The sequence below is a fragment of the Bacillus rossius genome, chromosome 1, assembly GCF_032445375.1.
Source record: "Bacillus rossius redtenbacheri isolate Brsri chromosome 1, Brsri_v3, whole genome shotgun sequence".
NCBI lineage: Eukaryota > Metazoa > Arthropoda > Insecta > Phasmatodea > Bacillidae > Bacillus > Bacillus rossius.
In genome coordinates, this window is record NC_086330.1 from 108937789 (window position 1) to 108965659 (window position 27871).

General features: G+C 39.5%; 1 protein-coding gene across 1 annotated transcript in view; it reads left to right on the forward strand.

The window, feature by feature from the left end:
- The first annotated feature begins 240 nt into the window (after positions 1-240).
- The window catches only part of LOC134541923 (netrin-1), a 386368-nt gene continuing 358737 nt past the window's right edge, over positions 241-27871 (forward strand). Inside the window, exon 1 of the mRNA XM_063385674.1 lies at positions 241-1064. Coding sequence (XP_063241744.1) covers positions 245-1064 — 820 coding nt within the window. The 5' untranslated portion in view covers positions 241-244. The remainder of the gene's footprint in view (positions 1065-27871) is intronic.

Consider the following 27871-nt stretch of genomic DNA (forward strand, 5'->3'; position numbering starts at 1 on the left):
AACGGAAGGTAAGAAGCCTGTTACTAATCGAATACGCGTCTCTATCCGAGAGGCAATCAAACTGTTGTGTGAGATAGGACAGTCTCCGGACGGCGTGTGCCGTGGCGAGGAGGGAAGGGGGGAGGGGGCGAGACGGCCGGCGATTGGTCGCGCGCCGCCGCGCCCCGCCCCCCGCCGCCCCCGCCGCGCGGTGTGGCGGCGGGCCGCCGCGCCAGTACCCGGCCGGCCGGCGAGCGAAGCAGCGATGCGGCGGCTGGTGGAGTGGCTGGTGTGGCTGGTCTGGCTGGTCGCGCTGGCGGGGGCGGCCGACCCCTTCCTGAAGATGTTCGCGGCGCAGCAGGTGGCCGCCGACCCGTGCTACGACCAGCACCGCGCGCGCCGCTGCGTGCCCGACTTCGTGAACGCGGCGTTCGGCTTGGCGGTGCAGGCGAGCAGCGGGGCGGAGGGCGCGCCGCGACACCTCACCGACCTCAACAACCCCAGCAACGTGACGTGCTGGCGCTCCGCGGGTCAGGACGGCGACAACCTCACGCTCACGCTGTCCCTGGGCAAGCGCTTCGAGGTGACGTACGTCAGCCTGCAGGTGTGCCCCGGCTCGCCGCCGCCCGACTCGCTCGCCATCCTCAAGAGCGCCGACTTCGGCCGCAGCTGGCGCGCCTACCAGCTGTACGCGCGCGACTGCCCCGCCCCCGCCCCCGCCCCCGCCCCCGGCGGCGAGCTGGAGGCGGGCTGCGCCGAGCCGCGCGCCCCGCGCATCGCCTTCAGCACGCTGGAGGGCCGCGGCGGGGACGTGGACCAGTCGCCGGCGCTGCAGGAGTGGGTGACGGCGACGGACGTGCGCGTGGTGTTCCCGCCGCGCGCCGAGACGGCCGTGGCCGACCTGGCCGTGGGCGGGCGCTGCAAGTGCCACGGGCACGCGGCGCGCTGCGCGGCCTCGCGCGACGGCCAGCTGGCCTGCGAGTGCCGCCACAACACGGCGGGCCGCGACTGCGAGCGCTGCAAGCCCTTCCACTTCGACCGGCCGTGGGGCCGCGCCACCGCGCGCGACGCCAACGAGTGCCGCGGTGAGTGCCCGCCCCCGCCCCCTCTCGGAGGCTTTCCTGAGTATCTCACTTATTTAGTCAACAATTATGTGCATTTTTGACATTTCGTGGATCTTCATGTTTTATGAAGTTAGAAAGAACGTCAAACGACGTTCCAGTTTAGGTTAAGTGCATTTTGCCCAAAAGTGGACATAGTGCCTTATGCCTCCGAGAAACAGATACATTTTACTTCCATTATGGCAGAAACAACAAGGCTAAGGAACCTGGAATAATTTACAAACTACACAAAAAAAATACAATGATCAATTTGAAGTAACACATTAAGAAACTGACATAAATGCATGAAACAAAAAAAAATTATAACTGCATACGTTACAACAGGTAATCAGGTTCACCAATTTTTACTTAAAGTTTGTACAGTTCATTTAAATCATAAATCATTTTACTATACATACATGGGTTTATAATACAAAGTATACACAATCATTAAACTAAAACCATGCATGTATGCTAATTCATTGGCTGGAAGTCTTTTCGCGCGAATCAGATTAACGATGGTCCAACATCACGAGACGTTGTAACACATGTCATGTTTGTAGAGCATCTTTGTTGTAAACGACAGGGTCCCTAATTCCTCTCACGTGGTTGACGAGGACTTATCACTGAACGTGAACGCATACGAGAGATCAAAACTCTGCGTGGAATAAGACAGGAAAGCTTGAGGTATAAAATGAACATAATGTTGCGGAAGGAGTTGTTAATAGTAGGGTAGTTTCACTTCACAACCGTGGGTAAAATAAAATAGGACTCCTTGCTCCTAAAGTGAAGTACGGGCGCGATTCACCCTTACAAACTTCGAACCCGTCTCACTAACCGAGTCTTGATGACCACCGTCGACAAAAAAAAAAATTTGGGGTAGAACGTTTTGTGGTCAACGATGTTATTAGTAGAGACCCGTGAAATTCGCGGGTTGAATGACCTCCAGGATAGACTCCAATATCCTCTACACACTCGGGCAAATGCCAACTGTTCATTGGCTGCTGACTTGTGAGTCGTCTCGACTGGGTGGCCTGTGATTCGACATTTCTATGAGTGAGGGTCTCTAATTGGCCCTCAGTCCTCCAGATTAACAGTGAACCAATGACAGAAGCAACACTAAGGTATACCTAATTATTTGAATTTTAGCATAACACGAAATGAACCCGCGAATTTCACGGGTCTCTAGTTATTAGATACGGGCTACATTCGACTGCAAAGTACGGGGAAATTAGTGAAGGGATCGACAATAGCATTGATAGTACACGGAATAAAACAAATTCGTGTACGTTTACAAAATATTCCTTCGGAAACCAGTTGCCAAGAAAGAGTTTGTAACAAATAAAAACAAAATGAGAGCGAGTCTTTTAGTACTCGCCAATGATGTGTTAAATCGAACCTCGGTAACAAGCAAGTTCATGTGTTCTCATGTTGTTCATGTTGCAAATGAACTTAAAATACGAAACTCGGACAGGAAATTTAACGTATAATTATTTAAAATAATGCCGAATGTGATAAATAAAATTATAATTAAAATACTCGATTTCAAATACCAAAATTACGGGATGCGAATCACACACATACTTTCTGTGTCAGCCGCTAGAATTCGGTGCCTGAATCATAAATTTTGCTTGCCACCGTCAAACGCTGATACCATTCAGCAGCACAAAAAACAATAAATTTGAAACTATTAGAAATGGCTCAGATAAAACCACGGCTTTGGAACAGATTTTCGACAAGGAATTTGATTAAAATACTGACCATCTTGTTAAAATTCAATAACAGTTAATACTATAAAGTTTCCTCTCACGTTAGAAGTTATATTTTTATGGAATTATTAAATTATTAACATGAAACATTAAAAAAAACTTATTTTAACACCAAGTTTGCATCTATTATTTGTTTTAACGACTGAAATACTTCCTTCAAAGAAACCTTAATCTTATTGAGCTGAAACAACATTACTTTAATATTTTAATGTTATTTAAAAAAGTAAAAGAAATGCCACTGACGATATTCGAATTACCCCTCTTGAGGCTAACAAGTGCGCGCTCTATCGCTGTGCTGCTTTTTAATTTAAACAAAAAATGGGTGGCACACTGGCAAGTTTGACAGTCACCAATGTTCCAATCATCTTACCCCCCCCCCCCTCCCCCACTACACACACATTTAATGTTTTTTTTTGTTTTTTTTATGTAACCCCGCGTCGTTGTGAAATTGTAGTTGTAGTTGTTGGTGTACGGGTAAGCGCCAAGGAGACGATAAGGACAACACAAATTACATCCATGTCGTTACCGGAATTCGAACCCAGAGTCCCCGCACAGTAGCCCGGTGCGTTGCTGACTACGCTACGGAGGCCAACTCTGCTAAGTCTGTTGAGTGTTTGGAAGGATAATATGTATTATTACGTTGAATGCCTGCTTTCTTACTTTTTAAAAAAATTTAATTACATTTACTATGACTATTTTAGTTTACCAAATATGTTCCAGTATAGCTTCACTATCATAAAGTTTCATTTGGCACACCAATACGTTTGGTATGCCCTCTAATGTTTAAGAAAGTGACTAAATACGGGTTTATGTTACTACACGTGGGTTCGCCATCTTTTTGTCACATTTCCGTTCACCATCTTCCGTTCCATTTCCACGAAATTACGCCTACCAAATGCCATATACCTAGAGCTAAGATGTTTACACATCAAAAAAAATTTTGTAAATGAAAAATGTTTTGAAAACAATACCAGTATTTCTTGTCGCTCTTACAATAATTGCGCATAAGTTTAAATTTTTATTGTTGTATTACACAAGTATTAATTATTTAAATGATATAAAGTATAATCTAATATTCAACAACTGGAATTATTTTGTATTATTTTGCTTATCAAGGTGCACAGTTAATACTGGAAGCTATTCAAGGAATGGTTTACAAATAACTTTAACTAATATAGGACCTAGACAACACAAACCATAAATGACGGAGCAAGAATCCGAACCCAGTATTTTATTTTGTATAGCTACAGCTTTAATGTGAAGGTACAACATAACGAATACCTGTAATTTTACATGATTATTCGAAAGCAATTAAATACAAAGTGTTAACGCGCGGCACCATCCCTGCAGTTACCTGCAGTCACACCGCGATGCCGCAGGACACGGCCCAACCAGGGACTTGAATCCATAGTCCTCGAGACATGGGCGTAGCCAGGATTTGTTGGGGAAGGTGACCAATGAACCAATAACAAGAAAATATCTTTGGCAGGTATGATTTTGGGGAGTAAGTAGTATGTGAAAGTATGTTCTGGCACAGGCGCCAGGAGGTGGATTGATGATTGTCGACGCCATCTTGGATTGACTTCACGGCGGCCATTTTGGATGACCTTGACCTTTGAACTTAACCTTCAAAATTGGCCTAAATTTATCTAAAATTGGCTCAAAATTCGCCAAGATTTCCAGTTTTTCGAAAAAAAAAATTCCGCCAAAAAATCTAAAAAAATTTGAGAAATAAAAAATTATCTTTTCGAAGGAAAATTTACTGTTTTTAGTCTTCAAAAATACCAGCGGCTTGAAATGTCCCCATAGCGGCTTGAAATGTCCCCATAGCGGCTTAAATTCCCCATGGGAAAGCCGCTCTAAACCGCTGGTGGGGAAGCTTTGACCTTGACCCCGGCGGCCAAATGGAAATTTTGGCGAATTTTGGGCCAATTTTGGCAAATTTTGGACTAATTTTGGCAAATTTTAAAGGTCGTCAAAGGTAAAGGTCATCCAAGATGACCGCCGTGATGTCATAATCCAAGATGGCGTCGACAATCATCAATCCACCGCCTGGCGCCTGTGCCAGAACATATTTTAACATACTACTTTGGGGATCTGAGGGGAGTGGTATTGAATGCTTCCTTTCCGCCCTCCGTGTTCACAGAAAAGCAGCTAGTCCGATTTATTTTCCCAGAAAAGTTTTCAAACATGATGCTTTTATACGCATGTTTAGCTATCTGATGACCCAAAAGTTCTTTTTTCAAAACTTTATATTTTTAAATAAAACGTGACAAGTATGAACGGTAGCTTATACAATATCTATGTACAACTGCTTATCACTGCGTCTTAATACGCGTTAAAAAAAAAAGAAGGCTACATACTCTATAATCAGTGGCCATAAACAGAGCTGGTTAATGGGTTGGTTGGGAAGTGGGGAGGGGTGGCCCTGCCACTACGCCCTTGCCGCGAGGATGCGACGGACGGCGGAGACGCTGAGCCTGGCTGCGCTCGGGGCCTCTGGCGAACCTGCCCGGAGCTACTTCATGCGCGACCGCGAGCCTGGAACTGCCCTTCACTTTGCATCAAGGGCGTGGGCAGGGGCTATGTCGACCCCCTTTTTCTAAAGCTAACAATGCTCTTTATTACCATCCTTAATGACTCAAGTACGGCTCAATAAGCAAACTTGCATTAGGACATACATTCCCAAACAGTGGATAGTTTAATGATCTACCTTCCATAAGTGAAAAATTTTATCTAAGAATTTCATATTTCAAAGAAGCACAGAAATAAAATGAATAGTTTTCAAGGATCATCTTTTTACTCTTCTATGGAGGGTATTCCATAACGTCCTGACGCCTCAGAAACAGGTAGGCCTATATCCAAATCTTATAAATAGCTTCACCCCTCTTGCACAAATCCTGGCTACGCACATGCTTTGCAGAGAAACTGAATGATCCTGTCCAGAAGGCGGAAGACAACACAATAGACCTGGCTTGTGGTCCAACTTCGAGCCCAGAATATCTTGCGGTGAAGTCGCCTGACGTGTTAAGGTGGCGGCTTTAAGGCTGAGCCGTCAGGCGGCGTGCAGAGTCCTGGGTGTTAACGCGTCATGTACAATCGTTTCAAGATTTATTGGTGGTGTCTGATTACGAATAGCATTTAAGAGCGATTGCATGTTTCAACAAGTTTTGTCTATAATGAGTATTTTTTTGGACAATGGAAAAGGTTGAAACGGGTGTTTTCAAAGACACCTTAGGCCGGCCACACACGTAACGGTATACATGACAGGTAAACCTGCGCAGGTTTACCTGACAGGTATACCTGTGAAAACTAGAGCCCACACACGTAACGGTATACCGTACGTTTAGCTCAGTTGAGAGATGGCGAGCCAACAAGATGAAGATGATAGGATAGCTTTAGTCGGATTGTGTGTGGTTTTAAACAGTAAGAAGAAGAAGTTTAAACGTAAAATGTGGAGTAAAAAGTGGCTTACTAAAAGAAATGAATACACTCATACAAGATTATTGAAAGACTTGAGTGGTGAGCCTACAGACTTCCGTAATTATTTGCGGATGGATGAAGACGCCTATGAAAAGCTGTTGTTACTCGTGACTCCATTAATTGAAAAGAAAGACACGGTTATGAGGAAATCGATTTCTCCCCATGAGAGATTAACTGCGACTTTGAGGTTCCTTGCAACGGGCCGATCGTACGAGTGTCTCAAGTATTCTACGTTGATATCACCACAAGCTCTAGGCAAAATAATTCCAGAGACGTGTGAAGCCATCTATAAAGTGCTGAAAAACGTCTATTTACAGGTACGTCAAGCCATATTGCACAGCATATTCTATTGATGTTCTAAATGTCAAGTTAGGTTAAAATTAAAATATTTTAAATTTATTAGAAATTAACTTATATCAAAATTCCCTGATGAATTCCCTTAACGGCTCTTCTAATTCAAAAAAGTATAAGAAGAAATATATATATATTTTAAAAATATAAGTTAAACTAACGTAAAGTTAGCTATTCTATTATAGTTCAACTAACTATAACCCCGTGGTTCTTGAAACTTTGAAGCAAAGAAAACACCTTACGTAATTATTGATTCTGTGATATATGGGTAAATAAATATACACATGTTATTAAACATTTATACTTTATTTCATACAAACGTATTACAGTTTTTAAAGGGAATATTTAACTGAGTACAGAGACATGATATTTGATAGTGGGTAGAACATAAAAAAGAACTGTTTGGTAAAACAAAAATGTTTCGTAGTAACATTGAATATAAATAAAGAAACAAAACAGACTACTGATTTTTGTCATAATTAGCTAAGTAATCTGCCATTGATTGATGAGGTGGAATAACGTCATTGCTAACAAATTCAGCTGGTGAAGTTTGTTGTGGATATTGGCCATAAGATACAGCTGCTAGAGGACTCGTTGTGCTCCTACTTGACCCAGGGGTGTTGGTCAAAGATTCGTAGTTGTACGAGCCAGTATTAGGTACGTCAAACATACTCATTTCAGCCTCAAAAAGGAGGTCGTTGATTCTTTTTTCTACGATCAAACCCTGGCGTTTTTCTAAGGCCCTAATTCGCATTGCAATGGATTTGCCCATTATATCATATCTATCGTCTTGGCATGATGGTTTCTGAAAGTGGTCTCTGACTGAGACTAAGACACCAGTTGTCAAGTCTTCAATTTTCTTTTTTTTTGCCAAATTAGGTCGGGAATAAGGAGGTAGGCTTACCGCACGTGTATCTGAGTTGGGTCTTGGGACCACAGGCGAAGGGACCTCGCTATTGATTGATGTTTCTCTGCTCGGTGTTGTAGCTGGTTCATCAACGTCCTCCTGAAAAAAAATATTTATGTACTAGGTGTACCCATCCAATTATTACACAACAAAATACTCTTTTACATTGGTTTGGAAATTGTCGATTTAATGGTTTATCCTTGATTTTGAAACCCATAATGTAAACATTGTTTACTCACGTTGAGAACAGTTATTATGAATTTAATTTTGTTCCAGTTTCCTAACACCACTGAGAAATGGAAAGTGATTGCTGAACAGTTTGAAGAGAAATGGAATTTTCCCCACTGCCTCGGTGCCATGGACGGCAAACATATATACATAGTTCCTCCAGCGGATTCCGGATCATATTATTACAACTATAAAGGCAGACACAGTATGGTACTTTTTGCAATAGTGGATGCTAAATATCGGTTCCTTTTAGTGGATTTTGGGACCAATGGGCGTGTTTCTGACGGAGGTGTTCTTCAAAATATTAAGTTTTATGAAAAGTTACAGAGTGATGAACTTAAGATCCCAAAACCATGCAATGTTACTGAACATTTCAAAGAGGTGCCTTACGTGTTTGTGGCAGATGACGCCTTTCCCCTGTCAATTAACATTATGAAACCTTTCAGACAAGCACAACTAGATTCAGCTGTAAAAGAAATCTACAACTACCGAGTTTCAAGGGCAAGGCACGTAGTCGAGAATGGGTTTGGAATACTAGCCTCCAGATTTCGCATATTCCATACTCAAATCAATTTGGAGCCAGAGAACATAGTAAAGGTAGTAATGGCAACATGTGCATTGCATAATTTCTTGATGCAAACACATCCTACCATTTACGCTACACCAAACAGTACGTATCAAGAGAATGACGATGACGCTACTACTAATGCTGGGTTAGATACCAATGAATCGAATATGATTGCATTACAACGAGCGAGCTTAGGGAATGTAAATGTGGCCACCAAAAATCTCAGAGAGGAGTTTGCTACCTACTTCGTCAATGAAGGCAAACTTTCATGGCAAGACCAACGTGTTCTTCGAAACAAAAATTAAAGTGGAAGACTAAGTGAATAATTATCAAGTGAATATATATTTTTAGCTTAGTTGAGTCAATGAAATTCACCAATCCATGCACAAAAAATACATTTATACATATACATTTTGTCATAAAACTACATTTATACATATAAATTTTGTCATAAAACTTTTTTTGTTTTATTCTACCATTTAACATTTAATTAACATCTAATTTAACATTTAACTTGTAAATTAAAGTGTTGTTCAAATAAATTGTTTAACTAGGTAATTGATCTGTCTGGTACTTACTTCCTCAATCTCGCTCCCATCTCCTTCCTCTAAATTGGACATAGATGCACTGGGAATGTCTTGATCACCAAGAAAGTCGAACAAATTTAAGTACCACAATTTAGATACGTAGACATTTTCGGCTGATGCACCAGACTTCATTGACATGTCATGTGTTTTCTTCTCTTTTCGAACATTGCTTCGTAAACTATTAATCTTTCTAATCACAGATTTCTTTGTTGCATCGGGTTCCAGTTCTTTCAACTTGAGCAAAAGTTTCGCATAAGCTGCATCTCTCTTTTCGCGATCGTGATACTCTTTACTTTTTACCCGCCACAGGCACGGCTCGAGTTTATACATATCGATAAAGTCTTCAACTACTTGGTTGCGTTTACGACTCGACATCACTAGCACCAGTAGCCACAAGATAGTCCGCTAACTACAAAACACAAAGACAAAAGACACTCTCTTCACAAGGAAGAAGCCTCAACTAAACAAAACAACTGCGCAGGCGACCGGACGTACTCACACACACGCTCAGGTCTAGGGTATAACTGACGACTGCGCAGGTACAACGTACCAAATCTCCGTTCCTGTCAGGTCACCTGCGCAGGTCGCTTCGCCTGTGCAGTTTCGCCTGCAGTGACTGGCACACACGCTCCGGTTTGCCTGCGCAGGTGACCTGTACAGGTTTACCTGTCATGTATACCGTTACGTGTGTGGCCGGCCTTATACACACATTATTATTAGTGGTAACGGGGCGTGCTCATTCCATCACAATATGATAGGGTCGCCGCTACAAGTCTCACAGAGGCGCGGAGACTGCACGCCAGGTCTGTGCCTGGCGCTTAGAGGCGAAGAGGTGCGTGATGCGCGAGCCAGTGTCGCCCTTACCGCCCCCAAGCCTTTAGAGCCCGTGCGCCCAACCAAGCGGTCACCTTACCAAATGCGTCTTGGAACGCATCAGTTGTTAAATAGTCGTACGCAAAATTAGTGATGGTAGTAATAATCAACGGATACATTTTGAATTTTGTTTGAAATTCGTATATAAATCAGTCGAATCCCAAATTTTCTCAAATACGACCTGGAATTAGAATCACAAAGAGTAGAGACTTAGAATCTACCCTTCAAATCAAAATATTAATCTCAAGTGTCAAAAATAAAATAATGTAAAAAATAAAAAAAAACTATTTTGTCAAGGTATTTAAAACTTTCAATGTTAATTTCATGAAATAAATTTCCCAAATAAATATCGTAAATTTAATACACAATTAAATATTAAAAATACAGTATCTCGGGGAAATGGTAATAGCGCCGGTGCGATGAAAAGAAAATAGGCTTGGTAATCTTAAGATTTTGCAAATGTTTGAATTTTTGAATTGACAACATTTCATACAGTAGGTATCTTTTTCTGAATTTTTTTTCTCGAATCTCATATCTTAAAAATAGTATATAATCGATGGTATTAGAGGATTCGAGGATTGTAGGATTCTACCGGCTCATTCACATTAATAATTCTTACACAGGAATTACAATAATCTATCACCTCCGTCCGTCCGTCCATCATCCGTCTGTCAATCACATGTCCCACAGGCGATAAGATGACCCAAAAAATTATGTTCTTCCGTCCGTCAAACGGACGGGTGGATGAAAGTATGCGTAACCTCCAAATGTAAATTTATGCAATGTTTTTGCTTTTCAAATCGTATTGTTTAATTGTTACGCTGCTTCCAACACTGATACAGTGCACTTATGTGTTGACAATACAGCCAGATATCAACGCAAAAAAAAAAGTGCGTAGCCGCCATGCGCTTCAAGTGAAACCTCGCGCTTGAATAATTCAGTCGAACTTATAGAGCGATAAAACCAGACCAAGTGGTAGAGGTTCACAATCGTAACAAACATGGCAACGGCAAACCTGCCAAGAGTCTGAGGCCGCCTTGCACAGTCGTGACGTGAGGCAAAGTTAAGTAAACCTGCATAGTTGTTGCTTATATTTTACTTACCTGACTCTGAAAGTCAGCTTGACTCTGCTTTATTCGTTATTCCTTCTCCCTCTTCCTCTCTCCATCATCGATCCTCCCACTCCTGAGCGTTGAACTTTTCGTTACGCTCTGACGAGACTGCCTCGTTTAAGCTGGACACGCAATGATCCGTCGCGTCCGTCCGTCAGCAAGCCGAGCGATTCACAATAGTCTGCACGTCCTTCATAATAGTTTCCCACTTGGCTGCTGCCAACAACTGTTAAGGCTTATATTAGTGAGGAAATTAACCTTGTAAAGGTTTACCAGACTGGCGATCATGTTCGCTAAACACTTATAAATTATTAAACAAACTCTAAAATATTTATTTAAATATATTTTCGAGTTATTGTGCATCATTAATTACATTTGCGTCTCAGACATATTTTGTTTCAAATACCAAACTTAAAACGGGTTCATAAGCATATCCCAATGATGGCACGGACGCAGCTTGGCAAATAAACAAACTAATATACCTTTTAAAATAAAGACAATGCCTTTAAGATATTTTTGAGGTCATAATTTCACCCGTCCGTCCGTCTAAAGTTGGCAACGTTTAGACGGATGGACGGATGGAATGTTTCGGGCCATCAGATTGGCCGTATGTCACGTGATTGACGAACGGACGGGTGAGACAGATCATTGTGAGTCTAGCTTTACCCTACCGGCCAAGGATGTAAATTACAGGGCCCCTCCCCACCAACAATTTAAAAGTCCCTTACTCTGGGAGCACGCTTGTGAACTGTGAAACGGGAATGATAAACATATTCCCCCCCCCCCCCCCATTTTTTTTCAGGAAATCCTACAGATTTTCGTCCCTGATACCAGCTGTAAAGAAGTTTCACTCAAAAGAAAAATTTAAATGAGTTATTTTACTCCCGAATCAAATACAGTATAAGTCTGAATTCAACCGCCAAACTTTGGCTGCAGGTACATCACGTCAAAATATGTTGGAAACATCTGCACGACTTCCGAAAGTTTAGTCGAATGATGTTGTACAGCCGTCGCGAATTTCGTCGCTGTAGCAAAATTATTTAAATAATTGGGGGTAGTTTTAACACGTCTCAAAAATATGTGTAAAATAAAGGCATTACTCCCAACTACTACCAACAGTTAACAACATTCGCAGTGGTTGTTGAACATTATTCAATTAAAAAATAATTCAGAAGCTGAGCTTAAATAGTTATTAAAATATATTGTTGTTCAGTTTCAACTTCAATGACGTAGAACAGCTTTGGCAATCACTTTAGACCATACGTTTAATACATGTTTTCTACTTGTGTTGTGGTGAACCTGCAGCCGATTTTGACGGTCGAATTCAGCCTTATTCTGTGTATCATCCCTGCTTCAACTGTGCTTTGAGTTGCGTTTGACCTTTACTTAACATTTACTTGGGGCGTATCTTGTAAATGAAGGGGGTGAGGAAACTCAATCTTCGTCTACTTGCGCAGTTTCTGTCCCCCGAGAGGCGCTCCAGTTGGCAGCAGCTGCAGATAGCAGCGCTTGGTCGTACACTGTGCTCCAGACTGTTGTGTTACGGACGGTTGCCTGTTGACGCGTGAAGCGTCTAACGAGTCATTGTATTGAAATGTTATAGTTAAAAGACTCAAACCCCGCCTCTTGGTTCTCAAATACTCTGTGTGTGCCCCGCATAGCCCGTGGAGGTATGATTTCGTCACCACTGCCTCAAGCACATACCAGAAAAAAAAAAAAAAAAACCTTCGCCCCCAAGCAAATATTTATTCTACGTTTACAAGTAAATGATATGGTAGTCTTGACAGAACAATTTATTAGAAACAACCTAACTTTTTTGTTACTAATAATATACTTCGTACACACTACAACAATATTATTTTGTTTTTGCCTCATAATATTTGTTAGGGTCCATATTGGCAAAACATTTTTGTGATGGACAGGGGTGTACGCAAGGGGCCGGGGGGGATATGGAGAGGGAATAATAGTTCTCCCCCCAACAAAAAAAAAATCTTAAAAATATTTATTATTCCCACCAACAAATAGAAATAATCTGAAAGCCAATGATGGAAAAAGTAATTCTCATCCCCGGGGAAAAAAAATGAAATTCTGCGTACACTCCTGGTGGTGGCTACAAAACTGTTTTAGTACAACTGCCCTAAGAAAAAAAAGTTGTTTGATAAAACAAAAATACGTGTTAATACATAGAGAAAAAACAATTAAGATCTTGCTGTAACTAAATTTTATATGTAACAAAATTATAATTTTTTTACCTATTTTTGTGACATGTACCTACAGCCGAGTTGATGAAACAGTTTTTTTGGCAACCAAAATATTTCCTTCCACAGAATTTTTTTTAAAATCAACTCTCCAACTCTTTGTATTTATTTCGCTGTATATACAATATTTTATTGAGGCAAAAAAAAAACGTTCTCTCGGGGTGTAGTGGCAATACTGGATGATACCGGAGCTTTGAAGAATGATTGGCCCGAATGCCGGTGGCGATAATACCCGATGATGATTTGAGATAGACTTGATAATGTAATTTGGTTCGTGCCCAAACGAAAATTATGGGGGCCCTGCTCTAGCTCTACTTTCAACTTTACTGAATATACATGCCTAGCTACCAACTGGATGCGTGTTGCCACTTATTGGACGAACTTTCCTGGCCACTGAATATATGTGCCTGTCCACCGACTGGACGTACCTTGCCACCAACTTGGCGTGTGTAGCAAACAGCTGGTTGTGCCTGGTCGCTGACTGGACATGCCTAGCTGATAATTGTAAATGACGGTCACAAACTTAATGTACCTGGCCACCGATTACGTGCCGGGCTACTGAATATACAAGCCTGGCCACCGACTGGGCGTTCCTTGCCAGCCACTGGTCGTGTTAACCTGACCAACCGACTGAAGCGTCTGTACAAGCTATCTGACGATCCTAGACAACCAACTGGATGTGTCTTGTTACCTACTCGATGTGCCTGGCCACTGTTTGGACGTGCCTGTTTAATCGACTGTCATGTAGATCTGCCCTGAAAACACATGTCAAGGCAAGCAAAGGATTTGCTTCGTACTCTAATGAAGATTGCAGAAATCGAGAAACGGTAGTAAATAGCTTGGTTGTTTTGAAGTAGTTGAAATAACATTTTTTTTCCTGTTTTATTTTTCGAACCTGACACTTCAATGTTAAATTAATATATATATTTTTCAAACTGAAACTGTATATATATTTTTACTTTGAGCAAGGATAAAACCGAGGTCGGATATCGACTGAATTTGTCAGTAAATTAATTGTTGATTTTTTGAGGCTTTTTTTAATTTTTCTCGAATTTCTAGGTTAATTTTTACGAATTTTCAAGGTGGTGTCCAAGATAGCATCGACAGCTGATTGCAGGTTGGTGATGAGGAATTTAAGTCGCTTTTATGATTTTTCACAACTTTTTTAAAAATGATTTTTTTACTAAAAAATGCCTTATTTTTGTATCAAGCAAGGATCTAACCAAAGACAATAAAATCAATAGGTGGCTGGTAGATGAGAAACTTATAACTCGTTTAGGATTTTTTCACCATATTTTATTAAATAAATATAATTTTTCCTGAAATTACAATTTTATGCATTGAGCAAGGATCTAACCAAGGACAAAAATCAATCGAATCAATAATATTTTTAATAAGCGGATTTATAAAGGATTATTAGAATGTTTTCCGAGTTTTGAGCTAAATAATCGCAGATTTTCACAAAAAGTGGATTACAAGATGGCGGATGTGGTCATCCAATATGGCCACCGAGGTCGCGATCATAGTCAACGAGCGGCGGACAAGCCCAAAGATGGACGATTCCGCACGATTGGTAAGCCACAACTGAGTAAGCCACAAGCCACAGGGCCATAAGAATAACATTAAGCCCGTATCGGCCAAATCATACTACTAACATGCAGTTTTTTAAGTCCAAATAATAATACTTATACTCTTACTTGTGATGTTTCTCTGTAGGCTTTTATCCATAATGTAGGGTATCAGCTACATAGTGCTATGCTTTACTTAAAAAAAATGTATCTAGACTAAATACTTTTATTGTACATAATACTTTTAAGTTAAATACCTAACAAAAAATTGTATTTAATTAATTTTATATATAAATAGTCAAAATTAGTTAATTGAGGTGAATTTCACATCATTTTTTGTTTAGAGTGTTATGGAATATATTGACTTCAATTTCGCTGTTAATATTCGGTTTTACCGCTATTCACCATGTAATCTTGCCTCTAATCATAAAGAATTCATGTGATGGACTGATCTTTGCATTCCGAGCATAGACCAATCTTTGGTGTATTATTTGCAACAAAAAAAAAACTGTAAATATCTAACGATGGAAATAATGACACATACATCATTTACAATTTTTATTGTTAAAATGACCAAATATTCATTACGTTTTAATATAATACATAAGTTATCTTTTACTACATAGCAACGAATTACTACTACTCTATCTTATATACTCTAAAACTGGGACATATAAATAAAATAAAAAAACCCAAGATTTGTGTTAGCTGTATATTTCATGACATACACTATCGACACAAAAGCCGTTCATAAGTTTGTTTCTATGTAGATTGCATGCGCACTCTACCCGTTATTCACTCTAAGGTAAGATATGTGATCAATAAAATACGGCGAATAATTTTATTACGAACAAAATAATAAGTTTACATCAAATTTGAACTCATCTCCTTCAAAATACTCTCCTTGGCTAGAGATGCGAACTCATCCCAATTGTGACACCATTATGGGAAGCATTTCTTAATGCGAACTGACAGTAACCTTTTGTTCGGCCAAACACTGGCGGATCAGACACTTGTGGCACGGCGCGTTGTCGTGATGGAGGAGGAAGCCATTGACCCATTGTTCTGGTCTTAGTTTCGCAAACAAAACTTAATGTAAACTCGTTGTTCGAAATCCATGATTAGAGATACGGAAATTTTGCGCAATCAATAAGTCGGAAGTTAGAATGCAAAACTTCACACTATCACGCTGTGTTCATGATTGGACCGCAGATATTTGGTCACACACTTCTACGACCGTGAGCCAACGATGCCCAGCTAGGAGAGAAGACAACGGATAAGGTAATGTCAAATAAAGATTGTAAAAATTTTCTAACTAAGAAATTTACCAATGGGCACACCTGTGACTTTGAATTATACCTTGAGGCCAGACGAATCCGCGGAATTTCCGGGTCTCGACATACACCGTAAACACGAACTCACTCTTCCGGCTCTGAAAGCAGGCTGACGAGTCACAACTTGTTCAAACTTGACATTGACTATCTCGATGGATCACGCTAACGAGCTCATTACTTCAAATATATGTAGTTTTAGGAGTTGCTGCTATAAAAGCTTATTCACCGTATTTTTTGATCACAGGCGCACGCCTCTGTACATTTCCGAGGAAACGTTTTTAAACGCAAGATTGTAATATTAACTAGAATGAAGTTAAAATTTATTTGTTTGGTGTATAATATTGTGCTTCAATAAGTTAAAAAAATGTATCTAGAATAATTATGAATAGTGGCAGCTGTTTGAAGTTGTACGTAGACCCAACCGTGGGTAGCTGCTTGGTTAGGCCAGATGTTTGGGTGCTTTGTATACCCCTGCTGTGAGGGGAGATGTGTACCAGTGCAGTATAACAGGTTAATAGGCGTAGGGAGGTTTACCTGTGTAGTATTTTTGCCTGGTTGTACTATACTGTAAGAAAACATTATTTCTCTTTCCAACCTAATTCCGCATTAGAAAAAAAAAGTCAGTTTGAATTATAACGAAAAATCATATTTTTTGGCCTTTTAATTTTTTATACCTGGATGTTGTGAATCATTAAACATATTATTAAAAACGATATCCAGTTTTTATGCTAACATATAGCTTAAATTTTGATTTTCAGTATGTAAATAAAATGTGTGAACTCGTAGCAACATAAATAATTGTACTCCCCAAATGCAAATAAGTCGTATTCATAAATTTTATATACGTTTTTTGAGGTCTGTGTTTGCAAGCGAACGCAATTACTGAAGCCAGAATCTTATATTCTCTCTCATATCTAATTCGTATTTAATTAAGTTATGTTTATTTTAATTGGACGTAAACGAGTCAGCTTTAATTTCAACAAATTATGCTGCTCTACCAAATAAATATCACAAGAATTAACTCCCCATATAAACTGACAATTTTTTTTAGTGAGAGAAAAAACTTTATATCGTTCTGGTTTTTAGTATTCCAATAATTTACCCTATGAAAAAATATACTTTAATATTTACCTATAATTTTATCACATTATCTTACTCGATTTTTTTTTGAAATTATAGTTGTAGAAGCGTTTAAAGTTAGCAGCAAAAAAATTAGGTACTTAATAAAACACTAACATTGACTGAGAGATAACGCATAACTTAAATAGCTTAAACCAGTGGGTATAGAAGATTAAATTGTGCATAGGAGTTCCATATATAACGTAGATGAGCACTAAGAAAGGATTTTTGAAAATTCATCCTCTAAAGGGGTTTAATAGGGAATGAAAATTTGCATGGAAGTTTGTAAATTTTTAAGTTAGAATTACGGAAAATGGTGTCTAGGCTTCTGGTTATAAATAAAAAGTTAGTTGTTTTTTTGGTAATTCATCAATTCATCTGAGCACCATAGCTAGTAAAATAATAAAAACCTACAACAATAAATTCCCTAGGTAGACTTTGGCCAGTAAATTGTTATCGTTTATTAAGGATACCGCGATGAAATCAGCAAGCAGTAAGTACCTAATGCTATTATTCTGAACTAAGGCTTGGATCTGTTTAAATGGTGAAAATAAAGATTTCAAACGTTGAAATGGACTAACAAACTTAATTTATGTCGTATTGAATAGTTTATACACCTATTTGTGTCTTACAGTCAAGATTTGATTACCAAATAGTAAAACTCATTAAAAGCTCTTAGAATTCTCCACCATATGTTCATTTTAACTCTTAAATAATTTGTCTAAGTCCCAGAATAGTTGGAACATTTCCTGTTCCAGTTTATGTATGCAATTTTTGGAGTTAATGAACTCCGTTTTCCTCCTTTCCTCTGGTCGCTGCTGTTATCTTGCATCAAAGCTCAAAGTATATACCTTTATACAAGTAGTTAATACCTCTCCCCCAAAACTCCACTCCCGTATAATCGTGTTAAGCTAAACTGCCCAAAATATAAAAATTCATAGTTATTTACCTGCATAGTACTGTGTAGATTTTAATTGTATCACATAACTCAAACTTTTATCATCAAAAGTATATACATACTTTTTTTAAAACTCAATTGAAAAATTAGAAGCAAATTTAGAGATAATAAAAAAAATTACTAACGCATATTTTGAGGAAAAAAAAACAGACTATATCTGGCTCGAATTAAAATAATATGCTTAAAAATTATTTAATACATAAAATACAAAATTAATTTATGACTAGTAGTTTCCATCATAAGCATCCAAACAGTAATTTTTGTTTGTAAATGGAACCGAAATATTAAGGTAAAATTACATGTATTTGTAAATTTGTACATTTACATGAAAACAACTGTAACACTATAAAATAGTGTTCGCAGTAATACTGGATTCGGATTCTTTCCCGTGAATTTATGCATTATGTTTCCTGGTACCTCCTTTAGTTCATGTTATATTCGATTATCATTTCCAACGTTAAAAAATCATGCTTGAATGAAATCTTAATTAAAATATAATATTATGCACCAATTACCTTAAAAAAATACTCAGTATTATCTCGAAAAACTAATTTCATATATGCAAAAATAACCATAGCCATGAGTTGTAAAATGTTACAGTATATCTCTTGTATTTTTCCAAAGGAATCTTTTGTTTAAGCACAGAAACTAATTTTCTTGAATGTTTATTCTTTATAATATTTACTGAGTAGAGTGATATTTGTCTCATTAACTAAATAAATAAAAAAAGGTACTTTCAGCTTTTGAGACTGGTGCGGTTGTTTCCACAGCAACCCTACTTCTGACAGTAGCAGGTATAGTTACGTGACCGAAGTCTGTTGCCTATCATTAAACGAACGAATCAAGGCTAAACGGTCGTCCACATCGGGGTCAATGGCGACGATGAGGGGTGAAGAAATGAGAATGGAGCACCGACGGAATGAATGGGTTGGGACAAGGGAAGACCCCGAGAAAACCCGCCCGCTCACGGCACTTGCGAAAAACACCGACGCGCTACCTCGCCAGGAATAGAGGCCACGCGGGAGGCGAGTACCGAGGCCCTGATCTCGTTAAAGAAGGTTTTTTCTTTTAATTTGGAGTTATTCCCAAACTCAACTTAAAGTCCTGCGCGTCATATGACACTTGTTTATCTGCTGAATTTCATTGTTTTATGATAAAATCCCGTAGCCTGGTTTTATCAGCAGAACCATCCTCAGCTGCTTGAATTACTATTGTCTGTAACAGCTGTTTATTATCAACTGTATCGATCCCAACAGTTAAAAAATGATCACAGATCACACATTAAGAGATTTCCAAAGGTCATGTCAAAACGTCTACCGACAGCGTTATTTCAGTTGTAGTCATTCACATAAATAAATTCAATACCAAACGCCAATGACTTTACAGGTGGAATTACGAGGAAACGAGTTCTGTCAGAAGTTCTGTCAGAAGCCATCTCCACTACTCACACATAGTCCTCGACTGTTCTAGAATATTATGGAAATTTTTTTTATGTTTTGACATTGTTTGTAAAAAAAATTTTTTTTTTAATAGTTTTATATTTCAGACTTCACTATTCAGTTATCACTTTCTATTTTTTTCCCTTTATTCGTACAATTTTTATTATGAAAAAGCTTATAGTGCACGATGGGAGACTTCGGGCTACTACTACTACTACTACACACACACACACACACACACATACACCATTCGTCTGCTATGTGTAATTTTGGCTGCAGAGTGAAATATTGGCAAACACGCGTCTAAGTATATATACATACCCATATTGTTACGAATGCGAGAGACCAGACCGCGATGCCAGGTTCGGAGCTGGATGGCGGCCCCGCACGGCCACTGACGTCATGCGCTATCCATTGACGTAAGGCATGCCACGCATGCCTGGTCGGATTGCAAGGGTCATCGCTACCCTCCTCCTCCCTCCGCTCCCCGCGTGGCGCCATGCCTTGCGACACTATTCTCGACAGGCGTCGGGTCGGCGCGGGATGACGCGACTCGTCCCAGTCGCTCTTATCAGTTCCAGAAGGGCAACGGCCTGGAGTTTCTTGGGCAAAAGAGTTCCGCGAGAGTCCGGAGACGGAATTCCGCGACGAGTTCCGTGGCGAGAGTTTGTGGCAAGAGTTCCGCGAGGAGCTTTAGGCGACGGATTTCCGAGACGGTGAGTGCCATGAGTGCCACGGGTGCCGCGAGGGGTAGAGTCCCGCGGTGAGTGCGGCGACAGAGTCCCACGAGGAGTGCGGCCAAGTGAGGAGTGCGGACTGTGGAACTTGACAGACACTGAGTCACTTGAGAATAAACATTTTTTAACTGCGAGTAATTGGTGATTAGGCGTTTTTAAGTAAGAATATTTATTAGTGATGTAAATATTTTTAATTATTGAAACTACTGTGAAAAACAAAAACATAAGTTGAGCTATCCCTTACGACACCCAGTTCTCCCCACATTATAAATCGTAACAATATTATTGATTTATGTTCAAAGCAAGGGAACTCAGCACCAGCACAGTTACGAAAACAATGATATATTTACGAAGATCTCTGGATGATTTGTAACCAGCGTTCTTCGTAAATTTTAGATGAAGAATTTAACAGTTTAGTTTTGACGTGAAAATGGTTGAAACCAAGATGGCGCCCGGATCTGTAGGCGGACCAAGTGTGTTTGACGGGCTTTCCCGGGTCGATGTTTTCGGACCCGACTGCGCCCCTCGCGGTAGATTGGCTGTGAAACGGGCGCTCGCTCAGGGACGAAATTGACTATTGAAGATGTCTCCGTTCCGGGATGTGTAGAAATATTAGCCGCTCAAGCGAGATGCGTCGGGGGGATTGTGTGCGTGTGTGCGTGTGACGCACGCACACAACCCCTGCTCGCGAGGATTACGGCAGGAGGGCTCAGTAACAGGTACGGCGGCTAACAGCTCTGTCGGGAGAGCGCGCTTCGCTCGTCTATAGATCAGACGGCAAGCAACCCCCAAGGCAGCAGCTCTCGGGTCCGCTCTTCCCCGCACAGTCGATACCTTCTCGACAGTAGACTCCATGGCCGGATACGACCCAACGTTATCGTACAACCACAAACATACCAGAGCATCACCACACTATACTCACTATCACACAATAAAACCAATGAACACAAATATGTGTATGTGTAGGTGTACTTATATATTTAAGCAAATATGAAATATCTTAATAAGACAATTGCAGGAAACTCTGGTCAATTAGTATTAGCGAAACGCGAGTCACGTTACTGCATTGCTTTCTAGCTATTTTCCACTCCACGCCGCCAGGTTCGCTGACATCACTTATCTCATGAATTTCTTACCAGTTTCCCCATATTGACCCTATTAGAATATTTGATTTAAGTTGGTTTTTGTTTAATTCCCCCCACATAAGGTGTCGAATCCGTAACAAAGCAAATTTCTTTAATATAAAAAAGGTACTTTTTTCCCTGGTGAATGTGGTTAATAATAGTTGTCAAAGCACAGATTTTTTTGTAAAACTTTAATACGTAACTATCAAACAGTAAAAGCCTTCAAAACAATCTTATTGCTGGCGAGAAAAAAACGTAGACGGCGTACACCAGGGGAGTACACCACCAACAAAAGAAAAAAATTTGAAAGCAAACAGCACGCCAATAAATTTCATCTCTCCCCCTCCTCCTCAAGAGAAATAAAAGATAAGGTGTACCTTTTCTTGACAGGTGCTTCAGCAAACGTTCAGACTTTCGACAGCTGAATGTTGCGAAGTAATAAACTAAGCATACGGTTATTCGCGGAAGCAACATATTAGCTTATCATGAATCAATATTTATTTTGTTCGTAAGAATATTCAACTGTCACAATCTGAATGTTTGTTGTAGAAGCTGTCAAAAAAGTGACGTCTTATCTGGAACATTATGTGAATATAGTTTGTTCGCGTCTGAATGAATGAAAACTAACATACTTCACCAGTTATCAAGTCAAACATTAAGTGTCAAGACATGGAATGTTTTGTTTTAGATCACGCTGAACTCAACTGAGCTTAGTACCAGATAGTGAATACGTGCAGTCATTGGCTGTAAAGTGAATTGAATATTTTTCTCCGTCGAAGATTGAAGTCGAATGTGTTCATCTAAGCCCTAGATAACTTTTTGCACGTAAGAGTAATTCCAGTATCTAAGCTGAATTCTATCCAGGAAGATAAGGAAACCAAAAATAGACATGCCTTCAGTGTGAATCAGTTTGTGATACAATTAGAATGTGGGAATGAAGAGAAAGATAATAATTAATGAAATTACACGGTAAAAAAAAGTTTCCAAACTATATTTTTTTCATTGGGAGTACGTATGAAAAATAACAACAAACAAACTGCTTGTATATGCGTCAAGGAAGAATTTTGTCGTACGTCAAAGAAAAATCCTGGTCTGGGCTTACGTACTAGGGAACCTAGGAGCCCAGCCAAAATTTCCTCACAGAGTTTAAATGCATGTTGTTGTTGCAGGTAAGATGCAACATTTATTAAAAAAAAACATACCTAAATTTTTATTGCCGTTGGACTACACTTTTAATACTCATGTATAGGGTTGAGACAACGAGACGAGCAAAAGTCACCATACAGTGTATGCTCGTTAAAAGTCCAACAACTCAACCGGCGAAGCGCTAGAGAAACATGACAGAAAGATACAGAATGAAGGGACAGACACCGATGAATTTTCAGGTAAACTTACAGCTACACAAAACTCACATCACAGCAACTGTTCGAAAGGTCGCCGTCAGTGAGACAGGCTTCACACCGTCGATGTACGTGACCGCCGTACATCGGCGAAAACACCAGACATGTCGAGTACACTGATTATTTTTGTAAATGGAACAGAAATAATTCATGTAAATTCAAACATATTTGTAAATTTGCCTGCAAAAACTGAATCACTTCAAAATCACTTCAAAATAGTGTTCGCAGTAATACTGGGTTCGTATTCTTACCCGGGCATTTATGCTTTGTGTTGTCGCAGTACATATAATAGTTAAATTTGTTTGTAAACAGTTTCGCTGAATAACTTTCCAGTATTATCTACGGTCATATTAAGCATGATACAACAAAATAAGGTTAATTATAATCTTTTCCATTATTTGAAATAATTCCACTTGAATGAAACATTATTTTGAATATAAATTTATGCACCAATTTTCATAAGAAATACTCAGTATTATCTGAGAAAATACGTATTTTATATATGCAGAAATAATCAAAGCCATGTGTGGTACAAAGTTGCAATATCTATCTTATATCATAATATATAGCTGCCCGACCCAGCTTCGCACGGCTATACTAATGGAAAAAAATTAAGCCACATCTCCCATTTACAGTAATGGTAAATAAAAAAAATTCAGTGAAAATTTATTACAATGCTGTATAATGTACCGGAGAGAAAATGAATAGCACCGATGGTTTCCCGACTCGTGCACGCAACGTACAACTGATGTACCCGTACTTCGCTACGGCAGTTTACAGGCAGATCACTCTAGCGCCGCTCATTATACATGCCCCTCCTTGTGGGTACGCCACTGCCGCGCGATGCCCGTTGCAATGGAGACGCAGAAGGCATGAACAATGCAAAATCCTGTTCTCATGCAGACAAAGTACCCACTGTTGCCTGGTTTTAATCACCCATGGGATCTAATTTTCGGAAAATGTCATCCTGCGTAACATAAGGAACATTACTGTGAAGTTTCAAGTCTGTAAAATATATATACTTGAAAAAAAAGGCAATAAAAACAAATTAAACACAGAGAGAGGAAAAAAAAACAATAGTTTATGTTTGCGATTTAAAGTGATAAAAAGTATTTAAATACTAATTGAACTCTTATGAGGGTACTGATTGCTTCGTTGTTAATATCACACGGGTGTTTTTTACTTGTATGGGAAAATTAAGAATGATAAGGCATCTACTGCGTGGCAACAATGTTAATAGGCAATAGGAAATAAACTTATAGCGCCTGCGGCATTGTCCACACACACTTCGTACGTGTACTGCATGTTGTATCTAACCCTCTCCAACGCATTTGATTCTAAATTGGACTTTTAGTAAGGATCCCTAATGTTATTGATAATGTAGTATAGCCTATAGCCTTCCTCGATAAATGTACTATCCAACACTGAAAGAATTTTTCAAATCGGACCAGTGGTTTTGAGATTAGCGGGTTCAATCAAACAAACAAACTCTTCAGCTTTATAATATTAGTATAGATTTCTTGGATACTATTGTCCTAGGGTACTTTTGTAAAATTACAGAAATGTTTTGTTTTCTGTGCGTCCGCCGTAAAATGGCAAGAGCACCAGGCAAGTCTTGTATGCTGCCAGCAACAAAGAACTTCCATCGACAGCACTGTGAGTGGCGCGTTTATATCGTTTGCTGGAAAGCGCCCTCCAGCGCTACACCGGTTGAGTTCCGAGTATACACTGCCCGTTAACTTTTGCTTGCCTAGTTTCGACATTATCACCCCCTAACGTATATACCGCGATATGATACATAATTTTCGAGAAGCGGAATTCGACGTTGCTTGTTTGAAGCCCAAAAATGCCTTTAATAAATGCAGCTTGGTTTGAAAAACTAAATTTTATAGTAATTTATGAATTTTATGTTGAATTGAAACGTACATCCGGGAATTTGGAAAAACAAGGTTTATTTTTATTTTTAATTTCTTCAACTTTCTCCAGTTCTGAAATAGGTTTTCAAGGTGACAGTAACAAAATCTCAGTATCAGAAACAGTATGATATGTATAAAGTCATAAAACCATTGTTTATAAATGTCACATTTGTTACCATCTATCAATACTTACTAGTATGTGTTCGCCTCGAAGTGAGACATCGTGCAGTTCTGTTTTATTGGAGGTAATTTATTATCATATTTAGTACTTAATTACTTAATATCAGAACTCCTGTTACTTTTGTTCATGAAACCGTCTGTCATAAGTGATTTCTCATAACTTCATAAGTATTTTTAAAAGTAAACGCGTAAAAAACTTTTTAATGATACTCCATAACGTAAAATATTTTTAATGATACCGCATAAACTGATTTGAATTTGACTGTGTACATTTAAACTCCATATTGCTTCGATTGAAGAATACTTAATGAAAATTTATATTTATTTAGTGTTATAATGAAGAAAAACCTAAAGCATGTGGTAAATATATATATATATATATATATATATATATATATAGTCTGAAATGTACAAAGAACTTTTAAAGAATACCACACTTGACCTAATTTACAGACCGCTATATGTAAACAACACCTGGACTGAATTAGCTCATATACGAACTGGAAAATTATTTTGGCCCTACATGCCTTCCTACAAAATTTTATGAAGATCCAATAAACGGTTCAAAAGTTATCGTCGTTCAGTCACTTGGCTGCAAGCACACAGACGCCGATCTGCTCAAGTTGATCTGGAGACCTCGTTTCGCTCCGTCGATTAACAATTTACATGAGTTGTAAGTCCCAAAATTTGACCTCTACGACTATAGATACGGAAATATCGCACATTCATTAAGTCGAAGGTTAGAATACAAACCTTCACACTGTCGCGCTGTGTTCATGATCGGACCGCAGATATTTGGACACGCCCCTCTACGACCGCGAGCCAACTACGCCCAGCTGTGAGAAGTAAGCGAACCAGGTAGTGCCAATTAACAAGAATAAGAAATCAAACAACGGGGAAGCAAACACGAGTTGAGCACACCTTTGACTTTGCACTCTACCGTGAGGTTAAAAAACTACAGCGAGACAGCCAGCGAGTGCGACCGCGACGCCATCTCGGGGCCCTCGATCACAGGCGTGCCAACTGCCGCCGCCTCGCGCGATCATTGTTATTCCGGACCGACCGCCGGCCCGGCCCGTGTTCTCGCCTGATCAGGCCTGCCAACACGCTTGGAATGCATAAAAAAAGGTTACGTGGTCGGCGACTAGCGGACGATAAGGGAGAGCTAAGCAGCCACACACATGCTCAGTTCAAAGCAAAGGCCTTTCAAAATTCTTTGGAACAACCAATTTGCAGTGGAATGTTTTTCTTGAATATAAGTGCTTCGGAAAATGTAACCCTTTCATATTAAATAAAATATCAGAAATCAAGTTTAGTTCAAATTTTCTCTGTAAATTTTGCTTTGTTGCCACCAAGATATATTATGTTAATGTGTACCCCATTGAATGTTTTGTGGCGGCAACAAAGTCATTTATAGTGTCCCAAAAAATTATTTTGGTTTCACACACAAAAAAAATGGTTTGTACTGACAAAATATTTCGTGGTTGCAATAAATTTGTTTCTTATCGGTGTATTACTAAACTTAATTAACTCGTTCGGAATTTATAACCAATGAAATGTACGCGATGAAATTGATTAGTGAACTTATTTGTTGAGTCATGGGATACCAGTCATGCAGTGAATTGAAGAACGTGTCCAAAAATAGTTCGGATGTTTCTGCCAAATATAAGCGAAATTTAAACAGCAACCATAAAAATATTTAAAAGATAAATACGTAAAATAATGTTCGTAACTAATTATTTTAAAGGAAACTGACGATCATAAGAAACGATATTAAGACTGGTCAGTCAGGCTATTTTTATTACGGTTAGAAATGTGTTTGTTGCTTGCTATATGCTTTTTGTCAATAGTCGAAAAAAATGGGTGTATTTGTATGTCCAAGTCATTCGATGACACGCTAGTTTCATTGTTATTACTAATAAAATACAAACCTGACAACTTCTGTGTCAGTGTTATTGTACAATTCAGCTAGAGATGTGAGGGGGAACATTTTCTGGAAAAATATTACTACATATTTTTCCGAAGATTTTTTCTTTATTTCCAATACTAGCGTAGAGTTACGTCATTTAAGTTAATATGCTGTAGTCTGTTTGCGTGTATAGTGTTTAGTATTTATCCTTTAGTACGAAAGTTTTATACTATTGAAAATTTCTACGTTACTGTTAAATTAAAGAGTACTGGTAAAAAAAAAAACTTAAAAAAGTTAGGAACAGAAGAAGCTGTGGTGTATATTCATATGTACAAAGTACGTGACTGTCTTTTTAAACCAACTAACGAATCTCATCTTGTATTTCGTTATGTTTGTATAAAATGGTTGATAAAATGTATTTGTGTGTTTCTCTGAAAGTATTAATCGTTGGAAAATTTTGGGCTTAGTGGAAAATTTTCTTGTAAATAACCTGAAGTTAAAAAAAAAAATACTTTTCCGGAGAACTAACATTTCTAAGTCCAGCCAACTACACATCGAACTTAAATGCAGATACCTCGAATACTCGGCGTTATCAACCCCTCACGTGGGTGATTCGACCCGCCTCTCACCGAAGGCCGGCGGTGGCAGCGATAAATCGTCGGCGAATAAGGAAGCGATCCAACAGACGCAGCTATTCGTCTCGCACACGTCGTCCCGTGTAATCCCGTGTCTCCATCATGGCTTCCCTTCATCCACTCCCTTCCCCGGGGCTAGGGGTGAGGCGCGATCAGACGGTCGGGACAAGGCCGTCTTTTCGCCGATCCCCCCGGCATCACTCACTGCGGCGGCGAGCATTCTGCCCCCCTCCTTCAAGTCACGTCACGCGACAGGGCCGGGCGAGTCGGGGCCCTGTTCATGTGTACTCGCCTTGTTTATGTGACAAGAGCAAATTAATGATTAAAAGGGAGTATT